The sequence below is a fragment of the Schistocerca americana genome, chromosome 3 (assembly GCF_021461395.2).
Source record: "Schistocerca americana isolate TAMUIC-IGC-003095 chromosome 3, iqSchAmer2.1, whole genome shotgun sequence".
Lineage (NCBI taxonomy): Eukaryota > Metazoa > Arthropoda > Insecta > Orthoptera > Acrididae > Schistocerca > Schistocerca americana.
The window spans coordinates 902,966,476-902,988,936 of NC_060121.1; the positions used below are offsets into that span (position 1 = coordinate 902,966,476).

The 22,461-nt window shown below is 41.6% G+C and overlaps 1 protein-coding gene and 1 pseudogene across 1 annotated transcript in view; both read left to right on the plus strand.

Annotated features, from left to right (window-relative positions):
• LOC124606489 (protein white-like) overlaps nt 1-22,461 on the plus strand; it is a 305,924-nt gene that overhangs the window by 277,109 nt on the left and 6,354 nt on the right. Inside the window, exon 11 of the mRNA XM_047138470.1 lies at nt 15,457-15,631. Within this exon, the coding sequence (XP_046994426.1) occupies nt 15,457-15,631 (175 nt within the window). The remainder of the gene's footprint in view (nt 1-15,456; nt 15,632-22,461) is intronic.
• On the plus strand, nt 3,436-3,552 carry LOC124608094 (annotated as a pseudogene).

The following is a 22,461-nucleotide window of genomic DNA, read 5'->3' on the forward strand; positions in this document are numbered from 1 at the left end:
ATATTCAGAGTTAGGATTTGTATGCCCAAGGTGTGACACAGTAAGCGTTTGGTAAAATTTTTGTGAGAATGTTACGTGCTACGGTGGGTTTTAAAGTTTTAACAATATATATATTTAGATCAACATTGTGTTTCTAACAGCCTGAATCATAATGCAAATCCTTTGCTTAAATTGAATATGAAAATGAGTAGTAGAGTAAAGTTACCCACCAATGAAAGAACCAAGTAAACATCAGGGCAAAAAATTAATTTTCCAGTACCATCTAAATGCCATTGCACAAACGGCATTAATGTCTTAAATTTTATTGCTGAGTCAATAAATGTTGCATTTCTGGCAAAATGGAGGAGTGCAAGAAACAATTTCACAGACGCAGTCAGATGCAGGTTTGCTGAATAATTAATTTAGAACAATCTTATCAATGATACTTTCACTGAATAAAAGGATACAATTTTGGTTAGATACTTTCAAGTTGGCTACTCCGCGTTGATACACCAAAAAATCTGACAACTTCCTGATCATACGTACCTCCAAATACGATAGCTCCTTTCTGCCTTTGTGTCACGTCTCCGAGTCCGCCCAACAGTGCCCTGAATCCATACAGGCGATTGGCGTATACTCACCACTTTACTGCCATCACTTCGTCAACTGCAGAGGGTCATAGAACGCTCTGGTCCAGTTCTTCCACAACTATAGCACTTCATTTGGATCAGTATGTGTGGCTTTCGGAGACATCGTTCTACTCTCGACACAGTCATTTTGTTGGAGGCGGAAATAATGTCCCAGTCGAAAATGAAGTTGCATTACGATAGCTTTATACGAATACGAAGTCGGTAGATGTTAAATACATGTACATACAAAGAAATTATTGCAATGTAAGGAAAATTGGTTGATACATTGAAGAGAAAGAGCTTCTGAAATTGAGTAAGTCAATAACACGTTGTTCCACGTCTGGTCCTTGTGCAAGCAATTATTCGGCTTGAGTTTGATTGATAGACATCATAATGATAGCACTTATAATAGTTGGTAAAACTTGGTATTAATTGACCACGCTACTGGTTTCACGGCATTTTCAGGTGCAAAAAAAATAATTGCATTAAGTCACCATAGATGAACCGAATTTTCTTAGTCAAGGTATTGCCACTCAGAGAATATTGTCAATATTTAAAAAATCTGTAAAAACGATAGTTTGCTCAGTTAAAACCAAGTTTTACCAGCTATCATTCACCGTGTACTGCAGTATATGCGGATGTTCTACATATAAAGTTGTTCTATTCATAGAGTTGCCGGATGTCCTTCTAGGTACATCGTGCCAAATTTTGTCCTACCGGCGCGTTGGATCGACAAAATTCCGACATGACTGAAGGTTCCTACCAACAATGATCAACTGCGCAGAGATCCGGTGACCTTTCAGGGTAAGGTACGATTTAGCAAACACGAAGATAAGAAGTAGAAAATTTCGCCGTGTGTAGGAGGGTGTTATTGTGTTGAAATGTGAGCCCAGGATCGGTTACCGTGAAGGGCAACAAAACTTGACGTACACAGTCATCAGTCATCGATGTACCGCTCTGCTACAAGGATGCCCCGGATGAAGTGCAAACGAGTTCTGCTACCAAAAAAAAAAAAAAAAAAATTATTATTTCATTCCATATCATCATTCCTGCTTGTCGGGGCATATAGCGGGATAAAGTCAGTTTGGTACCCCACCGCTGTCTAGCTCTTCTGTAGACACGACTTCGACTTGTGATCCCATTGACTAAAACAAAAATATTATGTTCAGCGAGCTGACCCGCTTGGAACAGATCCGCGATGACCAACGAAGACCCGTCTGAAGACGCCGCAGATAGTATTGGGATACTAGGCTGATTATCGCACGCACATCATGCGGCCCGACAACTACGATTGGTGGTCTGCCTTGCCATTTGTTTACGTAAGAGAACCCCTTTGTCACCCGCTGCACCCTTACAGCAGACCGATGCGTCAACGATATTCTACTCCTAGTTTCTTTGGGCTTCATGGCAAGGAATGCTACATGTCAGCAAGATAACGCCCGCCTGCACACGGCGAGAGTTTGTATTGTTTATGCTTGCCAAACCCTACCTTGATCTTCAAGGTCGGCGGATCTCGTTCCAATCGAGAACGTTTGGAGAACTATGGGCAGAGCCCTCCAGTAATCTCGGAATTTTGACGATCTAACCCGCCAATTGGTCAGAATGTGGCACGATATCCCGCAGGAGAACATCCAACAATTATCTCAATCAGTACCAAACCGAATGATTGTTTGCAAAAGGGCTAGAGGTGGACCAACGCGTTACTCACTTGCTCAGTTCGGAAGCTGTTTCTCCTGAACAAAGTTTGCATTTTTTCTGAAATTATCTGCGAGGAGATAACGAAACGGAGTGCAGTCTATCATCGACGTGCCTCTGTGCTGTAAGGTTGCCGCAGATGACCACCAAAGGGGCTTGTTATTAAAAAGAATTGCATCCCAGACCGTTACTCCTTTTTGTCGGGCCGTACATGTACATGTCTGTTGCCCGAGTGGTTCTAGGCCCTTCAGTCCGGAACAGCGCTGCTGCTACGGTCGCAGGTTCGAATCCTGCCTCGGGCATGGATATGTGTGCTGTCCTTAGGTTAGTTACGTTTAAGTAGTTCTAAGTCTATATGGCTGATGACCTCAGTGCTTAGAGCCGTTTGAACCATCACATGTCTGTACAAGCTATTAAAAGAAATTTCAGCGCAGACCATCACTTCTGGCTGTAGGGACATACATTTACATGTCTGTAAATGCTCATCACTTCTACCGGTTTCCGACCCATTCAGATAATTCTTTTACGGTGCGTAGTTTTTTATTTGTATTAGGGTCTACAATTATCTTTCCTACGCAGAAAACACATCATTGGTATCATCTTCGATCTTGTGGTGGCCTAATACTCTTTTTGACAGCATCACGTCCTGGGTCGGCTCCACAAATTTGGCTTCCGATAGCGATTACCAATACTCATACTGTCCTACCTCTCCTGACGATTTTGTAGTTATCGTGTCGATAATGCTCTTTCCGAGCGATGGGAACAAGAGAATGCTGTCCCTCAGGGAACTATTTTGAGCTTGAGTCTGATAGCATAGCCATCAATGGCTTTCCGCCCTCATTTACGTTTCTCGTTTGATGTTTATTATTATTGGATGACTTTTCTATATTCCACTCCTCCTCTAACCTTGCAACGACCAGTGGTCAGCAGTAATTAACGATATGACTGTTACGAGGAGAGGACGATAACACAGTTTTGAACTTTTCTGCAGAGAAATACGGGGTGTATCAAAAGAAATCGTCCGATTTAGCACGTCTATACTTCTGAAACTAATAAACATACGCAATGAATTTTTGTATTTTGATGAACGTGAGAGAAAGTTTTTATCTCATACCTTTCCATACATGTTAAAGGCAACGGCCTTGCCACAGCGGATACACCGGTTCCCATGAGATCACCGAAGTTAAGCACTGTCGGGCGTGGCTGGCACTTGGATGGGTGACCATCCAGCCACCATGCGCTGTTGCCATTTTTCGGAGTGCACTCAGCCTCGTGATGCCAATTGAGGAGCTACTCGACCGAATAGTAGCGGCTCGGTCAAAGAACACCATCATAACGACTGGGAGAGCGGTGAGCTGACCACACGCCCCTCCTATCCGCATCCTCGCTAAGGATGATACGGCGGTTGGATGGTCCCGATGGGCCACTTGTGGCCTGAAGACGGAGTGCTTTCCATACATGTTCAGTATGCCCCCTTGAGACGCACAGCATATGTCATTGCGGTATTCAAATTGTTCCCACACTGCAAAGAGCATGTCTTCAGTTACAGTCGTCCACAGTTGCTGTTATGCGATGTCTCACTTCATTCATTGTTGTTGGTAACGGAGGCACATAAACATAGTCTTTTATAATACCCCACAAGCAATAATCACAAACAGTTAGGGCTGGCGACTTTGGAGGCCAATAATGTAAGGCTGAATCATTTGGTCCAGTGTGTCCGGTCCATCTTTCAGTAATTCTTTGATTTAAAAACCCCGCACTTCCTGATGCCAGTGTGGCTGTGCCCCCGCCTTCATTTACGAGTACCATCCTGTTGGTAAATGAAGTCGCTCTAATCAGCCTAACTGTGAGAAAAGATAGTTGTCAAGCATATCGAGGTATGTCCTTTCTTTAACAGTTTTCTCGTAGAACACAAAACGCTTTCTGTTGTGCCGACACAATTTTTACTAGAACTGAAATGGACGCACGTAACGGGAACGATGTAAAACTGGAGAGTTAGCTCTTTCCAACAGTACGTTGTTCACGAACATATCTCAAATAACATAACAGTTATGATTTTTTTTTAAATCGGATGATTATTTTTGATACAGCCTGTACATTTGTGTTAATTTTAATCAATCTTTTCGCCATTTCAATCTGCTCGTTCTTGAAATGAACGACATCGTTCTCAATTTTAAAAGTTAATTGAGATCTATTGCACTCATGTTTGATGAACAGCTGACATGGCTACCGCATTTGAAGAATATAGAAAGCAAAGTTCTGAAGATTAATCAGCCTCTGTATTTAAGCTGGTCAGCCTCCTCCCTCCATCCGATCTACTTTCCGACATTCCATACCGTTGTTCGCCCTCCAATAGAGAGACTGCTGAGAAATAGACCACGAGCCTCGATGCCATTCGGGATTCGCGTTCGGAAGGACTTAGTGGCACATAATGCGGACCGAATTTCAGTGCTTCATCGAGGTTGGGGTCTTTCACCAACATGGTTAATAAGGAGTGTAAAACTGATTTTAGGTTTGTCAGTGCACGAAACGATTTATACAGTAGGCTATGTTTTTAAATCTGTTTTACAGAATGTTATCCAAGCACGGCGATTGTCTTGTTGTTTACATTGAAGTCCTAAGCAGGGGAGTTCCATTGGCTGCATTGTGTTATTTCCTGAATGTATTCTCAATACTCGATTACCTAATAAATTCACAACGTTTGCCGTTCTTGAGGACGGCAAATACTGTGTCCTGCTGTATGGACTCTGTAAATACCCTTGATGCCATCTCTCACATGTATCCAACAGAAAAGTATATTAAATTGATCGAGGAAATAATAGTCCACTTATAGTGGTAGGGGAGGGTGGTGTCATTGTACTGAGTCTCTGGGCAAATGGTAGTTCAGAGTAATGAAGCAGCAGATGAAAGAGCGGAAAATGCCTGCTTGGGAAATAGAATTTCCGAACGTGCTGCTCCTGTACATTCAGTTTCGCTGTCAAGGAAAAAGGTGTGGTTGGGGCTGAGGAACAACAAGCTTCGTATGGTGAATCCGACACTGCCGTGGTGTTCCTCCTTCTCAGCGCTGTAGAGGAAGGAAGTATTCTTAACGCGCCTTGGGATAGAGCACTGCTCACTGACGCACTGAGTTCTCCTTGAGCGGAGGGAACCACTAGTTCTTATTTTATTTATTTATTTTATTTATTTATTGATTTATTTAACCTGGCAAGATTAGGGCCATCAGGCCCTCTCTTACATCTAACCAGGCATTCTACTTATTTTACATTCATATGTTTTAGTAGGCATGTTAAACTACATCTAGTACAAAAAGTGAAATAAACAATTTGAAAGGTACACCTGGAAAAATACATACATATAGAGTTTATATTCTTAGGTCACAAGTACTGTTATAATTAGACATTATTGAAGAGACAGATTTTAGATAGGAGTGCCGGCAGCAGGGAGTATGAGGGAGACTCATGGTGAAGGGAGGAGAAGAATAGAGACATGATGAAACATAATTACGGAAATATAAAGGAAAAGAAGATTGCGTGGCTAATAGAGAAAGATGAAGAGGAAGGCATCTCAGGAGTAAGATAGGAGACGCTAGCTTTGCTATTTGACAGATGAGGGGATTGTCCTTGTACATTAATTTTGTGGAGAACGTTTTGAGGATGATAGTAGGAAATACTTCAACTTCTTCTTAAAAGCAGCAGGAGATCGAATTTTGCGCAAGGTAAGGGGCAGTTTGTTCCAGAGGCGGACAGCGGCAACTGAGAAGGAGTTTGCAAAAGTTTTTGTTTTGTGAGTGGGCACAGTTAGGATACCAAATAAGAGTGACCTCGTGTTTCGATTATGATGACATGACAGGTTTTTAATCTCTGAAGCAAGGTACTGGGGTGCTTGCGCGATGAGGAGTCGGTGGAGTAGACATAGAGTGTGGTAGTCACGCAATTTGTCCGGCCGCAGCCACCCTAGCTCGGAGTATGAAGCACTAACATGATCATATCGGCGAATGTTGCAGGTGTAACGCACACAGGCATTCATGGTTAGCTCTAGCCGTCTTTTGTTTTCACTACTCTTGCCTTGTTGAATCACATCACAATAGTGGAAGTTCGGTAGAACGAGTGCTTGCACGAGCTGGCGTTTCAAGTCCTGTGGAAATATGTTCCGAAACTTTTTGAGAGCATAGAGACAAGCAGACGTCTTTCGGCACACTGCGACTGTATTCTCCGCCCAGTTGAGATGCTCATCCAAAGTTACACCCAAGTTCTTCACTGTTTTCTGATATGGTATTGGAGTACCGTCGAGCAGAATAGGAGGTAGCCGTTCGCGAAAATCTGAACTTATTAATTTCTGATGGGCTATTAAGATTACTTGCGTCTTTTTTTCATTTAGTTTAAGCCCCAGGTTTTTCGCCCATCTCACTACTGAAGACAGATCATCATTCATCTGAGCGATTGCAGTGTTTACATCTTCAGGTCTGACGCTTAGGTAGAGCTGGAGGTCGTCGGCATAGAAATGATATTTACAGGAGGACAGAACCGACGAAATATCGTTGACATATAAAGAAAACAAAAGTGGTCCTAAGACTGATCCTTGTGGCACTCCCGACGAAACATGTTTCCAGGAAGATTTTTCATTTACGCAGACAACACATTGCTGTCTGTCTTTTAAGTAGCTTTCAAACCATCTCATTGCACTGTCAGAGAAATTAAGCTGTTGCATTTTTCTGAGCAATATGTCAAAGTTAACAGTGTCAAAAGCTTTGCTGAAGTCCAGTAGCGTCAATATTGTTGCCTTTCGATTGTCGGTGGCATATTTCAGGTCATCAGTTACTTTAATTAGAGCAGTGTTTGTGCTGTGATGTTTACGGAAACCGGATTGAAATTTGTCATATAGGCTGAATTCATGCAAGTGTTCAGTGATTTGATCATGAACAATATATTCAAGTGCTTTGGAAACAGCAGGCAGTATGCTAATTGGTCGGTAATCACTATGCAGTTGCGGGTTTTCGATCTTAGGGATGGGTCGAATTAGGCTTCTTTTCCATGCAGTGGGATATATTCCGTTCACGAGGGAAAAATTAAATATGTCAGTTAAGACAGGTACTAAGATATCGGCAACATTCTTAATCATGGTTATACCGATACTGTCGTTGCCTATTGCATCAGAAGAGATTCTCATTATTGCTTTTCTTGCCGTATTTGTTGTTACATGTTTTAGATGGAAGGTATTGTTGTTAGTTATCCTGTTTGGGGATTCTTGTGGACGGTAATTATCAGCTGTGCTGGTATTCAGAGGTGCAGAGAAAAATTCATTTAATTCGTTAGCTGACACATGAAAAGTAGTTTCCGATTTTGCCTTTCCGACCCCCAAGCTACGGAGATTCTTCCATAGAGTCGTGGGCGTCAGATCGCTGCATACAAGGGAGCGAGCGTGCCTGATTTTAGCATTGCGAATGCATTGTTTCACTCTGTTCCGTAGCTTTCTATATTCTTCGAAACGCTCGGGTTTCGGATCTGCCTTGAAACGCCTGTGGGCAGCATCCCTATTAGTCATCATTTGACGTAATTCAGCTGTCAGCCAGGGAGCAGGAGATTTTCTTACACGGATTGTGCGCACAGGTGCATGTTTGTCATAGAGGGCAGTGAGTTTATCACCAAGTTCATTAATTTGGCCGTCGATTGTGGGTTTTCTGATTATTTGATGCCATGAGATTTCTGAGCAATCGGCTGTTAGAGCGTCAAGGTCAATACGTTTCATGTTCCTACAAGTTATGTAACGCGATTTGATCCTTGGGGGCTGCACAGAGTAGGCCAGGAATATTACATCATGTGCTGAGAGGCCAGAGGCCGATGTTTGACCAACATCTCTTACTTTGTCAGTCTGTTTCGTTGCGATTACGTCTATAAGAGTATGACTGTGCGCCTTATGGTGTGTAGGTTGTAATGGAAGAATGTTCATGCTATTGCAACTAAACAGTCTTCTTAGGTTTATTGCGGAGGGAGTGTCTCTTAGCAGGTCTATGTTCAAGTCACCCATTACGATGACATGTTCGTATTGACACTGAAGTGAATGTAATTCCGACTGGAAGGAACTCATTGAGCTTATTTTTGGCGGCTTGTAAACGACGCCAGTCAAGAATTTCCGACTTTGTATATGTATTTCAATGAACATGAATTCAGCCTCTTTTTCTTCAGCAGGATTTGACGTACATAAGACTTTCGCTTTGAGATCTGTTCGTATATACGCGCCGACCCCGCCACCTCGCTTTTTTGATCTGTCTGCCCTAAGAAATGTGTACCCTGGGAGATGAAAAGATGCAGAGGATATGTGTGGTTTCAACCACGTTTCGGATAAGAGGATTACGTGGTAGTTTAGTTGGTTGAAGAGGAGGCTAAGTTCTTCGTAATGCGCAGGTAAAGACTGGATGTTACAGTGAGCTGTTAAAAGCTCTGACGCGTTCCGCCGAGCAACCTGGAGTAGGGTGGCAGACTGGTTTGTCCCTTTGTTAGGCACTACCTGCCGCAAGGGGCACTGGCCGCTGCTTCCGCCAAGTGACATAACACAGGGGTGTCCGAGATTTTGCACGCCCTGTTTGTGACACCGCGAGTGCCGAAAGAAAGGCGCCTGCTAAAGATTTTCTGAGGTTGCGGGAGTATAGAAAATGAATTAGTGGTATTCTGTGCAAGGAGAATATGACCAAAATAGTGACGGCTGTGTGTCACTGTGTATCCTCTGTCGTAAGAGGAGAAATGTAATTAGCGTATTTGAAACAGCTTAGAGTGGAAATAAGGGAGAAGGGAGTGATTTAAGAGGCCGATGCTGCCAGCAGAGAGAAGTAAGCTTAGTAATTAATAGATTATCGTAGGAAGCTAGAATTAAATTGAAATTTACTGAAGTGATACTGGTAGTGATTATCGTAGGAAGCTACAATTTGATTGAAATTTGCTAAAGTGATACTGATAGTGATTTTTGTTATGAACAATTTAAACCGAAGAGATGGGTGATTAATGAACTAAAGGAGAGACTAATAATTGCAATAGAACTATTTCAGAACGGAAGAGAATAAACTGAGAAAACGAAAAAAAGAATTAGCAGTAACTAAAATTAAGTAATGGTTAGAGCTACAGACACAAAAAAATAGTGAAAAGTTAATACAGTTACAAAAACAATTAGTTGAAGGTACAAATATGGGTATAATTAAAAAATTAATAAAATTACAAGACTATATCTGAGTATTGGGGCTGTTACAATTGCAAATGGTGTTAAGTTTGCACTTTTGGCTCGAGTAACTTCACTTAATACTATTCAGTTCTGTCATGTTTGTGACTGTCTTCTTTCCAGCTGCTGTCTTAATGATTACTCTGCCATCCTGAGTCCACACATTCTGAAGACCGAAATGGGATATGGCACCGTTTAAAATCTTTAGCCGTTCGTGTGTCAGATCTTCCCTTATTGTAAGCCCTGTCCTTGCTAACTTCTTCTTCTGGGTAAAGATCTCTGCCCTTTTTCGGTACGAGACAAATTTAATTATTATTGGACGAGGTTTGGTGGCACCTGGTAATTTTCGTCCCATCCGATGGCTCCTGTCAATGTCTGCCTTGGTCACTTCAACGCCTAATTTTTCACGCGCAACCTGTATAAGCAGGTTGTCCGTGTCTTCTTCCTTATTTTCTACTACTCCAAACAGTCGTAGACTATTTCGCCTTTGGTACTGTTCTAGTTCGTCAGTTGCGGCAGATAGTTTGACTTCCAACTCTCGTGCCTTTTTCTCGTATTCAGACACAGACTTTTTTAGTGCTGTAATTTCGGCAGTATTGGCCTCAACAGTTTCACGCATTTTGGCCAATACTGCTGCCGTTACAGTATCTGATATAGTGCCTGCTATCAGATCGAGATTGTTTTTATCGCGGAGCGCAGCGTTTACCTCAGAGCGGACCAGCTCCGCTATACCGGGAGCCGCGGCCGCACCTTCCGCCAAGAGCGGGCCCGCCGCACCTGCTGCTTCCCCGCTGCTGGACGCGCTGCTGTTCACTCTTCTGTTTACCATTTTCTCGAAGATATTGGCGGAGCACAGAAAAAAAAATAGCACTACTGCACAGAACACTGTTGTTTTCACGATTTCCACTTGTACTAGACAACACCACCTGCGAGAACACCTTCGAATTCAACTAAATTTCGCGAGCCGAACTTAACACGTGTTACACTGCAGCCGCCATGACACAGAAAGATTATGTGTTGTTCGTTTTAACAGAAAACCTGTAAATTTTTGTTTAAGAAAATATACAGCCTAAGCCCATCTGAATATTTGTTAGAGTACTATGTAAAAATGTCTAGTTGGGCAATAACGTTTCGAGATTTCTGATACCTCTCCGTATTATGCAATATAAAACTTATGTCCGTCTAAATATTTTGCTGAGTATCGTGTAAATATTCGAAGACAGTTGGCCTCAAGTGATCAACATTTTTTCCAACAACGTTTTCCCTTTATACATTACACTTATATGTTTGTATACCACACGTGTTAAAAACATATATGGATATATATCCCATATTTGCCCAATTGTTTATCAGAGTATAGCGTAAGATTTTGAATTAAATAACTCAATAAGTTTTCACGTTTTTTCCTAACAACGTTTAACATCTATGTAATATATGTTACAGCATCGAGTAAAGTTTTAAAGCCTTTGAAATAAATCGGCGAAGGACTCCTAGAGACTTTTGCTAAAAATTTTGCCCATATATATATATATATATATATATATATATATATATATATATATGGGCACATTCTCTGAAGTATTCTGATTAATTGCTTCATTAATTTTGTCTTTATATATTTGCAAATATATATAAATATAAAGACAAAATTAATGAAGGAATTAATCAGAAAACAACAGAGAATTGGACACACCTGGCGAACACAATTCAGAAAGCAATGCGTTGGGGTCAGCCTCCCAGGAAACTCAAACATAAATGGTGGAATGCGACTTGTGACCAGGAAGTTGAACGAAGAGTTAAGACATGGAAGAAGTTTAGTGGCAACAGAAGAACAGAAACATGGCAGGATTTCCACAATGTCCAAAAGCAATCCTCGAAAGATATTAGAGCTTTGAAAAGGGCTTACGACAAAAATAAGCTAAATGAAATCGAGGAAGACTTCAAGAAAAATAATACGAGTCATTTCTACAGAATATTCAGGGAAAATATAATGGGTTAACAGCATCCAGATATCTGCTTAGGAAGGACAAATGGATCTCTAGGAACAAACATTAAAGAAAATTTCAATATTCTTATAGGTTACTTTGACACACTCCTCAACTGTGAGAAACCCAAAGACAAGCTGCACTTCACGAAAACACTACCAAACCCAGACTCGAAGCCGCCTACAATCACAGAGGCAGAGGAGGTTCTGAAGCAACTAAAGAACAACAGAGCCCCAGGGGAAAATAGCATTATCGCTGAGATCTGGAAACTCGCAGACCAAAATATTACAAAGAAAATTCATAAAATTCTCTTGGAAATATGAAGTACAGAGAAAATTCCACTGAAATGTAAATGCTCACTGATTCACCCATTCCACAAAAAGGGAGGCAGGACAGTCCCTAATAATTACAGAGGGATCTCATTATTAACGGTCACTTACAAAATTCTGTCCAAGATGTTACTGAACAGGCTTGAACCACAAGTGGATACAAAGTTATGTGAATGCCAGGCAGGGTTCAGAATGGGAAGATCCAGAATTGAACAAATTTGGAGCTTGCGAACACTCTTGAATCTCAGACAGGAAAACAACACTGTAGTTACATTTAGTGGACCTTAAGGCATATAACTCCATTGACAGGCAGACTCTCTTTGACTCACTAGAAGAACATGGAATAGACGGAAAAACTAGTGCAGTGATAGAACAGACGCTGACAGGCACCACATCCAAAATAAAATTTTGGGAGAAATCTCAGAGTCTTTTGAGATACATACAGGGGCCAGACAAGGAGATTGCCTCTCACGACTTCTATTCAACATAGTCCTGGAAAAAATTAATAAGCAGTAGGAACTAAAAATAAAAGGAATTCAGTTAGGAAGAACACGTGCAAACAACACAATCATAAATGCCTAGCATTAGCAGATGACTTGGCAATACTCAGTAACAATAGAGAAAAAGCGCAAGGAGAAGCCCTACAATATTTATATGAAGTATCTCCAGAAACAGGGTTACAGATACCATACGAGAAAACACAGTACATGGAAAGAAAGAACAACAATACACAACTCATGCACACAAAATACGGATGAGTTAACGGAGTGGAAAAATTCAAGTATCTTGAAGAATACATAGAAATAGGACTACAAACAAGTCATCCAATGCAGAACGAGCAGAAAAACTTCAGAAAGCGTACAAACTTACATGGACGTACTGCAATAAAGGAAACATCTGAAAACAGGTGAAACTCACGCACTACAATACAGTTGTACTACCACAAGCCCTCTATGCATCAGAAACGACCACAATCGGGACATGAGGCATCACAGAGACACAAAAGATAGAACGTAAAATCCTTCGAAAAATTATTGGAGCAATACATAGAGATGGTGTGTGGATGAAGATGCCAACCAAAGAACTGTACAAAGATAGAGACAGACTCACACACATAATCAGATAACGTCAGTTAACATTCTTTGGGCACATACACAGACTGAACAACACCAGACTCACTAAGAGGATTTTTGATGTAGTCAACACCTCAATAAAAAAAAACTGGTTTCATGCAATAGAAGAAGGCCTAAAACAAGCAGGAGTGAATAAAGAAATGATAGACGAAAGAGACCAATTCAGAAACAAAATTATGAACACGTAATTTGAAGTTAAATTTATTTAGCGTATGGCAAGTACAAATCACGTATGAAAAATCTAAAAGTACATAACACACAAAACAGTTAAATATCACAAACAAACATCTAGGTTAGAAATATAATCGATTGCACTGTTAGTCGCATCCATGAAGTCCCTTGTTGGCCCAGGGTAGGCCCTCAGAGGGCATTCTACCACGATATGGTGAATTGTCTGCCTGTCAGCGCCGCAGTCGCACTGTGGTGATGGCACTATGCTCCATTTGTACAAGGAGTCCGCACAACGGCCGTGGCTCGTCCTGATCCTGTTAAGGGTAGACCAGATTTAGCGGGACAAATCAAAGCCCCGAGGTCTGTTAGATGTTCCCAATAAGGTGTTAACCTGAGGCAGTGTCTTTTCCTCCCATTCTTCTCTCCAGCGGTCCTCAAGAATAAAAGCCTTCTTTACCAGATCTTTGGCACTTGCGAGAGGGGGGTGTCTGGATTTCAATCTATTTTGCTCAATTCCATTACTCAGGGTGTGGATAGGAAGATCTGGGCTATTTTGGATTTTTCGACACTCCCTGACAAGTGCGTGTTCTCTGCGCAAATGTGGCGGCGGGATATGGCTCAATACAGGCAGCCATTGGACAGGAGTTGACCTGATCGTTCCAGAGATAATCCTCATCGTTTGGTTCAAGACTGCATCCACCTTCTTGATGTGAGCACTATTTAACCATATTGGGGAACAGTACTCTGCTGCAGAATAGACAAGTCCTAGTGCAGAGCTACGCAGAACGGAGGCAGTGGACCCCTAAGTAGTGCCACAAAACTTTTGGACAATGTTGTTTCTAGTTCTGACTTTTTCAGCAGTGTTTACAAGGTGTTGTTTATAGCTCAATGTTCTATCGAGTGTCACGCCCAGATACTTTGGTGTTCTATTATATGGAAGAATGCCGCCATCAAAGCGGATCTTGAGCTCTTTGATTGCTAATTTGTTATTCAGGTGGAAACAAGTGGCCTCTGTTTTGGATGGGCTGGGTTGGAGCCTCCAGTCACGGAAGTATTTTCCTAGAGTGGTCAAATCGCTGGATAGTGTGATCTCAGTTTCCTCCATCACTCGGTGTTGTGTGGCCAAGGTCCAGTCGTCCGCATATCCGAACATTTTGGATCTCGTCCTAGGCATATCGGCTATATACATGCTGAAAAGCAGTGGAGCCAGTACTGAACCTTGGGGCAGGTCATTATTAAGTTTCATGAATTTACTTCTGTTGTTACCGATGACAACCTGGAATGGTCTGTTGCAGAGCATTTCGTTGATAAGGTTAGCCGTTTTTAGACATGGCACGATGCAGAGGAGCTTATAAATCAGGCCCTGTCTCCAGACAGTGTCGAACGCCGCCGTCAGGTCAACAAATACCACTGATGTTTTTTGCTGTCTTTGGAAGCCCGCCTCGATGTAGGTTGTTAGAGCGAGGACCTGATCCGTGCAGCTTCTTTTCGGCCGGAAGCCCGCCTGTTCTACCGGTACAGCCTCCAGGATGAATTCGCTCATTCTGTTGTACATAAGTCTCTCCGGTAATTTATAGATCATGGTGAGTAAGGCGATTGGGCGGTAGCTTTGAGGTTGGTCACTCAGTTTGCCCGGTTTTAATATGGCAACAATTTTAGCCTTTTTGACAGTGTGCGGAATTTTTCCAGTTTGCAACACGTTAGAGAAGAATCGCGCAAGCCATAATCTTGCAAATTTACCACAGTGGAGCAGAAATTCTGGGTGAATCCCATCAAACCCTGGGGCCTTTCCTGGTTTTATATCGTTCAGGGCCATATTTAACTCTTCGACTGAAAAGGGTTGGGAATAAGATGTATTGTTCTCTGCTGTCGTTAAGTTAAAGAAAGGGAGAGACCGGGGAAAATATGGACAGAACAAAGAGAACACGAACAGAGTAAAAGAATAAAGAGGTTTTGGGAAGAAAAAAAGAAGAAGACATCATAAATTGAATAATCAGGTAATTTTCAAGTTCATTCACTGTCTTAACGTTATTACGAAATTGTAGAAAAGTTCCTGACCGATTTACTGCTAATTTTCGGACTCACAAAATATATATATATATATATATATATATATATATATATATATATATTCGTATCAACGTTAAACAGTATCATGTCTTTAGATACTAGTAGTAGTAATACGGATAAGTCATATTTAGAAGTATCTTTTTAATTTTTAAAATTGTTTCAATGGATTGAGATTTCTAGAACAATAATATCATGGAAATCTGGTTAGCGAAATTTCTCGTAGATGAATGCTAGTGCAGGAGTTGTATTGGCGCCGCAGGTCCGTCCCGCGGGCGCTGGACTGGTTCACGTGGCTGTCGTGGTTCCGGTTCGGCAACGAGGCGATGTTCATCAACCAGTGGGCGGGAGTGCAGCACATCGACTGCTCCGGCGCCGTCAACGACACCTGCCCCTCCAGCGGCCACATCGTGCTCGAAATGTTCGACTTCAACGAGGTCAGTGCATTCTGCGTTTGCACCACTGGAGATCTGCACGTTCCTACAGGCTCTTGTCCACTGTAATTGGCGAGTAAGAAGTGCTGCAAGAACGCTGTGAGTGCATGGAAACATCTGGAGTAAAATTAATGTGTTGCTTGCGTAAATAATTTTAAAATACCCGCAACAACAACATTATGTAGAACAAAAAACAAACAACAGCTGTATTTCAACCATTTATTATTTATTTTTCTTTCAGCTACCAGTTTCGGCACTTCACTGGTGCCACCCTCATGCCCCTGTATTTTAGAACATCAAAAAGAATATACACTAAGGTTACAAAAGTAGTGGAATACCTCCTAATACCATGTCGGGCCTCATTTTGTCCGGCACAGTGTAGCAAATTGCTATGGCATGAGCTCAACAAGTAAGTACCCTGCAGAAATACTGAACCATGCTCCGTCTAAAGCCGCCAAAAATTGCACAAGTGTCATGCTGGATTTTCTGCACCAGCTGACCTCTCGGTTACGTCCCATAAATACTCGATGGGTTTCATGGCAAGATATCCATATGGTCAAATCATTCACTCGAATTGTTCAGATCGTTCTTCCAGCCAATCGCGAACAATTGTGGCCCGGTGACATGGCGCATTGTCACCCACAAAAATTCCATCGTTGCTTGGGGACGTGAAGTCCACGAATGACTGAAAAGGTCTCCAAGTGGCCGAACATGATATTTTCAGACATTGATCGATTCAGCTCCATTTAAACGCAGCCCACACCATTATGGAACCACCACAGCTTGCACGATGCCTTGTTGACAATTTTCGTCCGTGGATTCGTGTGGTCTGCGTCACAATCGAAACCTACCATCAGCTCTTAGCAGGTGAAGGTGGGATACACGTGAGCTGGCCGCGGTTCACCAGTAACCTAGGGTCCAATCGATATGGTTACGAAATCAGGAGAGGTGACGCAGTCGATGTCGTTCTGTTAACAATGGCATTCGCGTCGGTCGTGCGCTGCCATAGCACATTAATGCCCAAAATTCTCCGTCATACGTGCCACATTGATTGCTGCTCCTATTTCTCGCTGTCTTACTTGTCTGTTAATCTTGACAACTCCAGGCAAACGCCGCTGCTCTCTGTCGTTATGTGAAGGCCCCGGCCACTGCGTTGCCCGTGGTGAGAGCTAATGCTTGAAATTTGATATTACTGGCAGATTCGTGACACTGTGTATCCCTGAATATTGAATTCCCTAATGATTTCCGAAATGGGATGTCCCAAGCGTCTAGCTCCACTTACTATTCCGTGTCCAAAGTCTGTTAATTCTCGTCGTGTGGCTACAATCATGTCACAAACCTTTTTACATGAAATACGTGAGTACAAATGACAGATCCGCCAATGTACTGCTCTTTTGTTTCTTGTTTTCACGATATTACCATCATTTGTATCCGTGCCTATCGCTAGCCCGTGACTTTTGTCACCTCAGCGTAATGTAGTGTGTGTCTGATACATAACACAAGATAATTATACAGATTCAAAACAATACCAGTAAAGCTCTTTGTTGCACATTTTGCGTTGTTTATCTCCTTTGCTGGTCCTGCGTCGTACCTGTATTAGTATCTTCTGTTTTACACCAGACACACACTGTATACTTGTTGATGTTCTAATTTAAGGGACCTGAGGACGGCACCAGTGAAGTGCGTAAACGGGTAGCATAAAGAAAAATAAGCAGTAACTGATTGACCTAAGGCTGTTATTGGTTTTGTTCTACATACTGTTCGATCAGCGACAGTCTCGAGTCCGTGGAGGGTCCAAGAACAGCCAACAACATCCGTCTGACCACGAAAGTTGAAATATATTTTCTGGTAAACCTTCCGGGATGTAAGGTCGTGGTCCATGAAACTCTTCAGCTCCTAACGTTTCGTCCAGAGCTGCGCTGGACATCTTCAGAGGGTTGTTTCTCCTCCGGTGAGTCAGTCGGCAAGACTCACCGGAGGAGAAACAATCCTCTGAAGATGTCCAGCGCAGCTCTGGACGAAACGTTAGGAGCTGAAGAGTTTCATGGACCATGACCTTACATCCGGGAAGGTTTACCAGAAGATATGTCATCCGGTCGTGAAAGCCTTCATACTTTGAAATATATTGTTACCTCTCCTATGGCAATCAGGTATACAGAGAGTGAAAATCAGTGAAATGGTTATCGTTGGGCTACGTATGATACAAAAAAAAGATCAAAGCATATGCTTATGTATTTCTGAAAAAATGTCTGCACAGGCATTCAGACCCAGTCTCCATCTTATGTGTTTGCTGTTGACACTATATCTTGCAGGAATATAATATTAACCCCAGATACCGAGCTGTATCCTCCACATTCACGGTGACCGTTATTCATGGTGTACAAAAATATGTCACAAACTTTAAGGATATATTACTGTCATGTTATCATTAGAAAAAGTTCATATGGGCATGGATCCAAAAATCCTTCGTTAGAGATGTTCGAAAGGATTTATTGTTTGTGGCACAAAAATGCAACATTTACCAAACCCATTTACTTATATGAAAGGATTTGTTGTTCATGGTTAACAAACTACATAGTTACCAAACACACTGGAAACTAGCCGCATGTTAGCTGTCATGGGACCCTTAACTGATGTATAAGTTACAGGACTAATGTATAAGTTACAGGACTAAATCACTACTTTATGCAAATCACACCCAAGGGCTTCATATTTAATCTGTACGGGGTATGTACCGTAGTCTTCTAACGGCCCTGGTCTAAATCCCTTATGGGGTGACTAGTGTCCCATACATTTCATTCATTAACTAAATTGATCCAAGTTTCCCTCCAGAAATGATGATGGGAAAGGATTCTGGTGAGTGTGACTGATTAGAAGATAAATACCATCCCAAAAATCACAATTACATTTATTTTCTTTATATGGCCACAAAATGTATCATGAATTCGTACAAGGAACCATCATGTATATGAACGCAAGCCAAACATGTAAGCAGTCCTCATGTGACAGACGTATTCGCAAGAACCTAGTATAAACGGCACTGCATAATCTAGTGTGCTTGTCTACTATGAGACTAAGAAAGCAAAGACAACAGATGAAATGCATAATATCGATCGACAAATGGGTAATCAATTACAGTTCCACGTTATCACCTAAGCAGGCAAAGTCGTTCTACAGCTGCAACAGCTGGGAAACCTGGGTGGTTAAAAAGTTAACTGAAACTCTACATGTCGCAACTGGGAAAGTAGCAGTGCTGCAAGTGCTAATAGAAAGCAATGAATATCAATTCGTTATAGGCACTGATAGCTGGCTAACTCCGCAGATACGTCCTGCCAAAATTTTCGCTAAGGACCAAACAGTGATTAGAAAGGATAAGCTGCATACAGCTGGTGGTGGCGTGTTTTGTTGCTGTTAGAAGTAGTTTATGTAGATAGTTCCTGTGAGCTAGTGCGGGTAGAGGTCATTCTTAGAACCGCAATAAAATAATTGGATTCCTTTACCGACGACCCACGTTAGGTAATACTATTGCTCAAAGGTTCAAAGAAAACATGAGGTAATTTCAAACACGTACCCGACTCATACAATTATAGTTGATAGTGACTTCAACTTACCCTCAATATGGTGGCAGAAATACATATTTAAATCCGGAGGCATGCATGATACATCATCCGAAATTGTGCTAATCGCATTCCGTGAAAATTACATTGAGCTATTAGTTCATAAGCTGAACTGCATGCTGAACGGTTGTGAAAACACACTTGACCTCTTAGCAACAAATAATCCGAACTGACAACAAGCATCAAAACGGATGCAGGGATTAGTGAACAAAGATTTGTCGTAGCGATAACGACAACTGTTATTTCCAAAACCCCCACATACAAACGAAAAATATATCTGTTTAAAGAAGCAGATAACAATTCGCTTAAAGCCTTCTTAATAGACAGTTTCCACTCCTTCCAAAATAACAATGTGAATGTAGACCAGATGTGGCTTGAATTCAAAGAACTTGTATCGACAGAAATTGAGAGCTTTATACCAAATGATTTAACAAATGACGGAACTGATTCCCCACGGCATTACTGTATGATTAAATGATGATGGCGTCCTCTTGGGTAATATATTCCGGAGGTAAAATAGTCCCCCATTCGGATCTCCGGGCGGGGACTACTCAAGAGGACGTCGTTATCAGGAGAAAGAAAACTGACGTTCTACGGATCGGAGCGTGGAATGTCAGATCCCTTAATCGGGCAGGTAGGTTAGAAAATTTAAAAAGGGAAATGGATAGGTTAAAGTTAGATATAGTGGCAATTAGTGAAGTTCGGTGGCAGGAGGAACAAGACTTTTGGTCAGGTGAATACAGGGTTATAAATACAAAATCAAATAGGGGTAATGCAGGAGTAGGTTTAATAATGAATAAAAAAATAGAAGTGCGCGTAAGCTACTACCAACAGCATAGTGAAAGCATTATTGTGGCCAAGATAGACACGAAGCCCATGCCTACTACAGTAGTACAAGTTTATATGCCAACTAGCTCTGCAGATGATGAAGAAATTGATGAAATGTATGAAGAGATAAAAGAAATTATTCAGGTAGTGAATGGAGACGAAAATCTAATCGTCATGGGTGACTGGAATTCGTCAATTGGAAAAGGGAGAGAAGGAAACATATTAGGTGAATATGGATTGGGGGAAAGAAATGAAAGAGGAAGCCGCCTTGCAGAATTTTGCACAGAGCATAACTTAATCATAGCTAACACTTGGTTCAAGAATCATAAAAGAAGGTTGTATACCCGGAAGAATCCTGGAGATACTAAAACGTATCTGATAGATTATATAATGGTAAGACAAAGATTTAGGAACCAGGTTTTAAATTGTAAGACATTTCCAGGGAACTGCAAATTGAAACTGAAGAAACTGCAAAAAGATGGGAATTTAAGGAGATGGGACCTGGATAAACTGAGAGAACCAGAGGTTGTAGAGAGTTTCAGGGAGAGCACAAGGGAACAATTGACAGGAATGGGGGAAAGAAATACAGTAGAAGAAGAATGGGTAGCTCTGAGGGATGAAGTAGTGAAGGTAGCAGAGGATCAAGTAGGTAAAAAGACGAGGGCTAACAGAAATCCTTGGATAACAGAAGAAATATTTAATTTAATTGATGAAAGGAGAAAATATAAAAATGCAGTAAATGAAGCAGGTAAAAAGGAATACAAACGTCTCAAAAATGAGATCGACAGGAAGTGCAAAATGGCTAAGCAGGGATGGATAGAGGACAAATGTAAGGATGTAGAGGCTTGTCTCTCTAGGGGTCAGATAGATACTGCCTACAGGAAAATTAAAGAGGTCTTTGGAGAGAAGAGAACCACTTGTATGAATATCAAGAGCTCAGATGGCAACCCAGTTCTAAGCAAAGAAGGGAAGGCAGAAAGGTGGAAGGAGTATATAGAGGGTTTATACAAGGGCGATGTACTTGAGGACAATATTATGGAAATGGAAGAGGATGTAGATGAAGACGACATGGGAGATAAGATACTGCGTGAAGAGTTTGACAGAGCACTGAAAGACCTGAGTCAAAACAAGGCCCCGGGAGTAGACAACATTCCATTAGAACTACTGATGGCCTTGGGAGAGCCAGTCATAACAAAACTCTACCATCTGGTGAGCACGACGTATGAGACAGGCGAAATAACCTCAGACATCAAGAAGAATATAATAATTCCAATCCCAAAGAAAGCAGGTGTTGACAGATGTGAAAATTACCGAACTATCAGTTTAATAAGTCACACCTGCAAAATACTAACGCGAATTCTTTACAGACGAATGGGAAAACTGGTAGAAGCGGACCTCGGGGAAGATCAGTTTGGATTCCGTAGAAATGTTGGAACACGTGAGGCAATACTAACCTTACGACTTATCTTAGAAGAGAGATTAAGAAAAGGCAAACCTACGTTTCTAGCATTTGTAGACTTAGAGAAAGCTTTTGACAATGTTAACTGGAATACTCTCTTTCAAATTCTGAAGGTGGCAGGGGTAAAATACAGGGAGCGAAAGGCTATTTACAATTTGTAAAGAAACCAGATGGCAGGTATAAGAGTCGAGGGGCATGAAAGGGAAGTAGTGGTTGGGAAAGGAGTAAGACAGGGTTGTAGCCTCTCCCCGATGTTATTCAATCTGTATATTGAGCAAGCAGTAAAGGAAACAAATGAAAAATTCGGAGTAGGTATTAAAATTCATGGAGAAGAAGTAAAAACTTTGAGGTTCGCCGATGACATTGTAATTCTGTCAGATACAGCAAAGGACTTGGAAGAGCAGTTGAACGGAATGGACAGTTCCTTGAAAGGAGGATATAAGATGAACATCAACAAAAGCAAAACGAGGATAATAGAATGTAGTCAAATTAAATCGGGTGATGCTGAGGGAATTAGATTAGGAAATGAGACACTTAAAGTAGTAAAGGAGTTTTGCTATTTAGGGAGTAAAATAACTGATGATGGTCGAAGTAGAGAGGATATAAAATGTAGACTGGCAATGGCAAGGAAATCGTTTCTGAAGAAGAGACATTTGTTAACATCGAGTATAGATTTAAGTGTCAGGAAGTCGTTTCTGAAAGTATTTGTATGGAGTGTAGCCATGTATGGAAGTGAAACATGGACGGTAACTAGTTTGGACAAGAAGAGAATAGAAGCTCTCGAAATGTGGTGCTACAGAGGAATGCTGAAGATAAGGTGGGTAGATCACATAACTAATGAGGAGGTATTGAATAGGATTGGGGAGAAGAGAAGTTTGTGGCACAACTTGACTAGAAGAAGGGACCGGTTGGTAGGACATGTTTTGAGG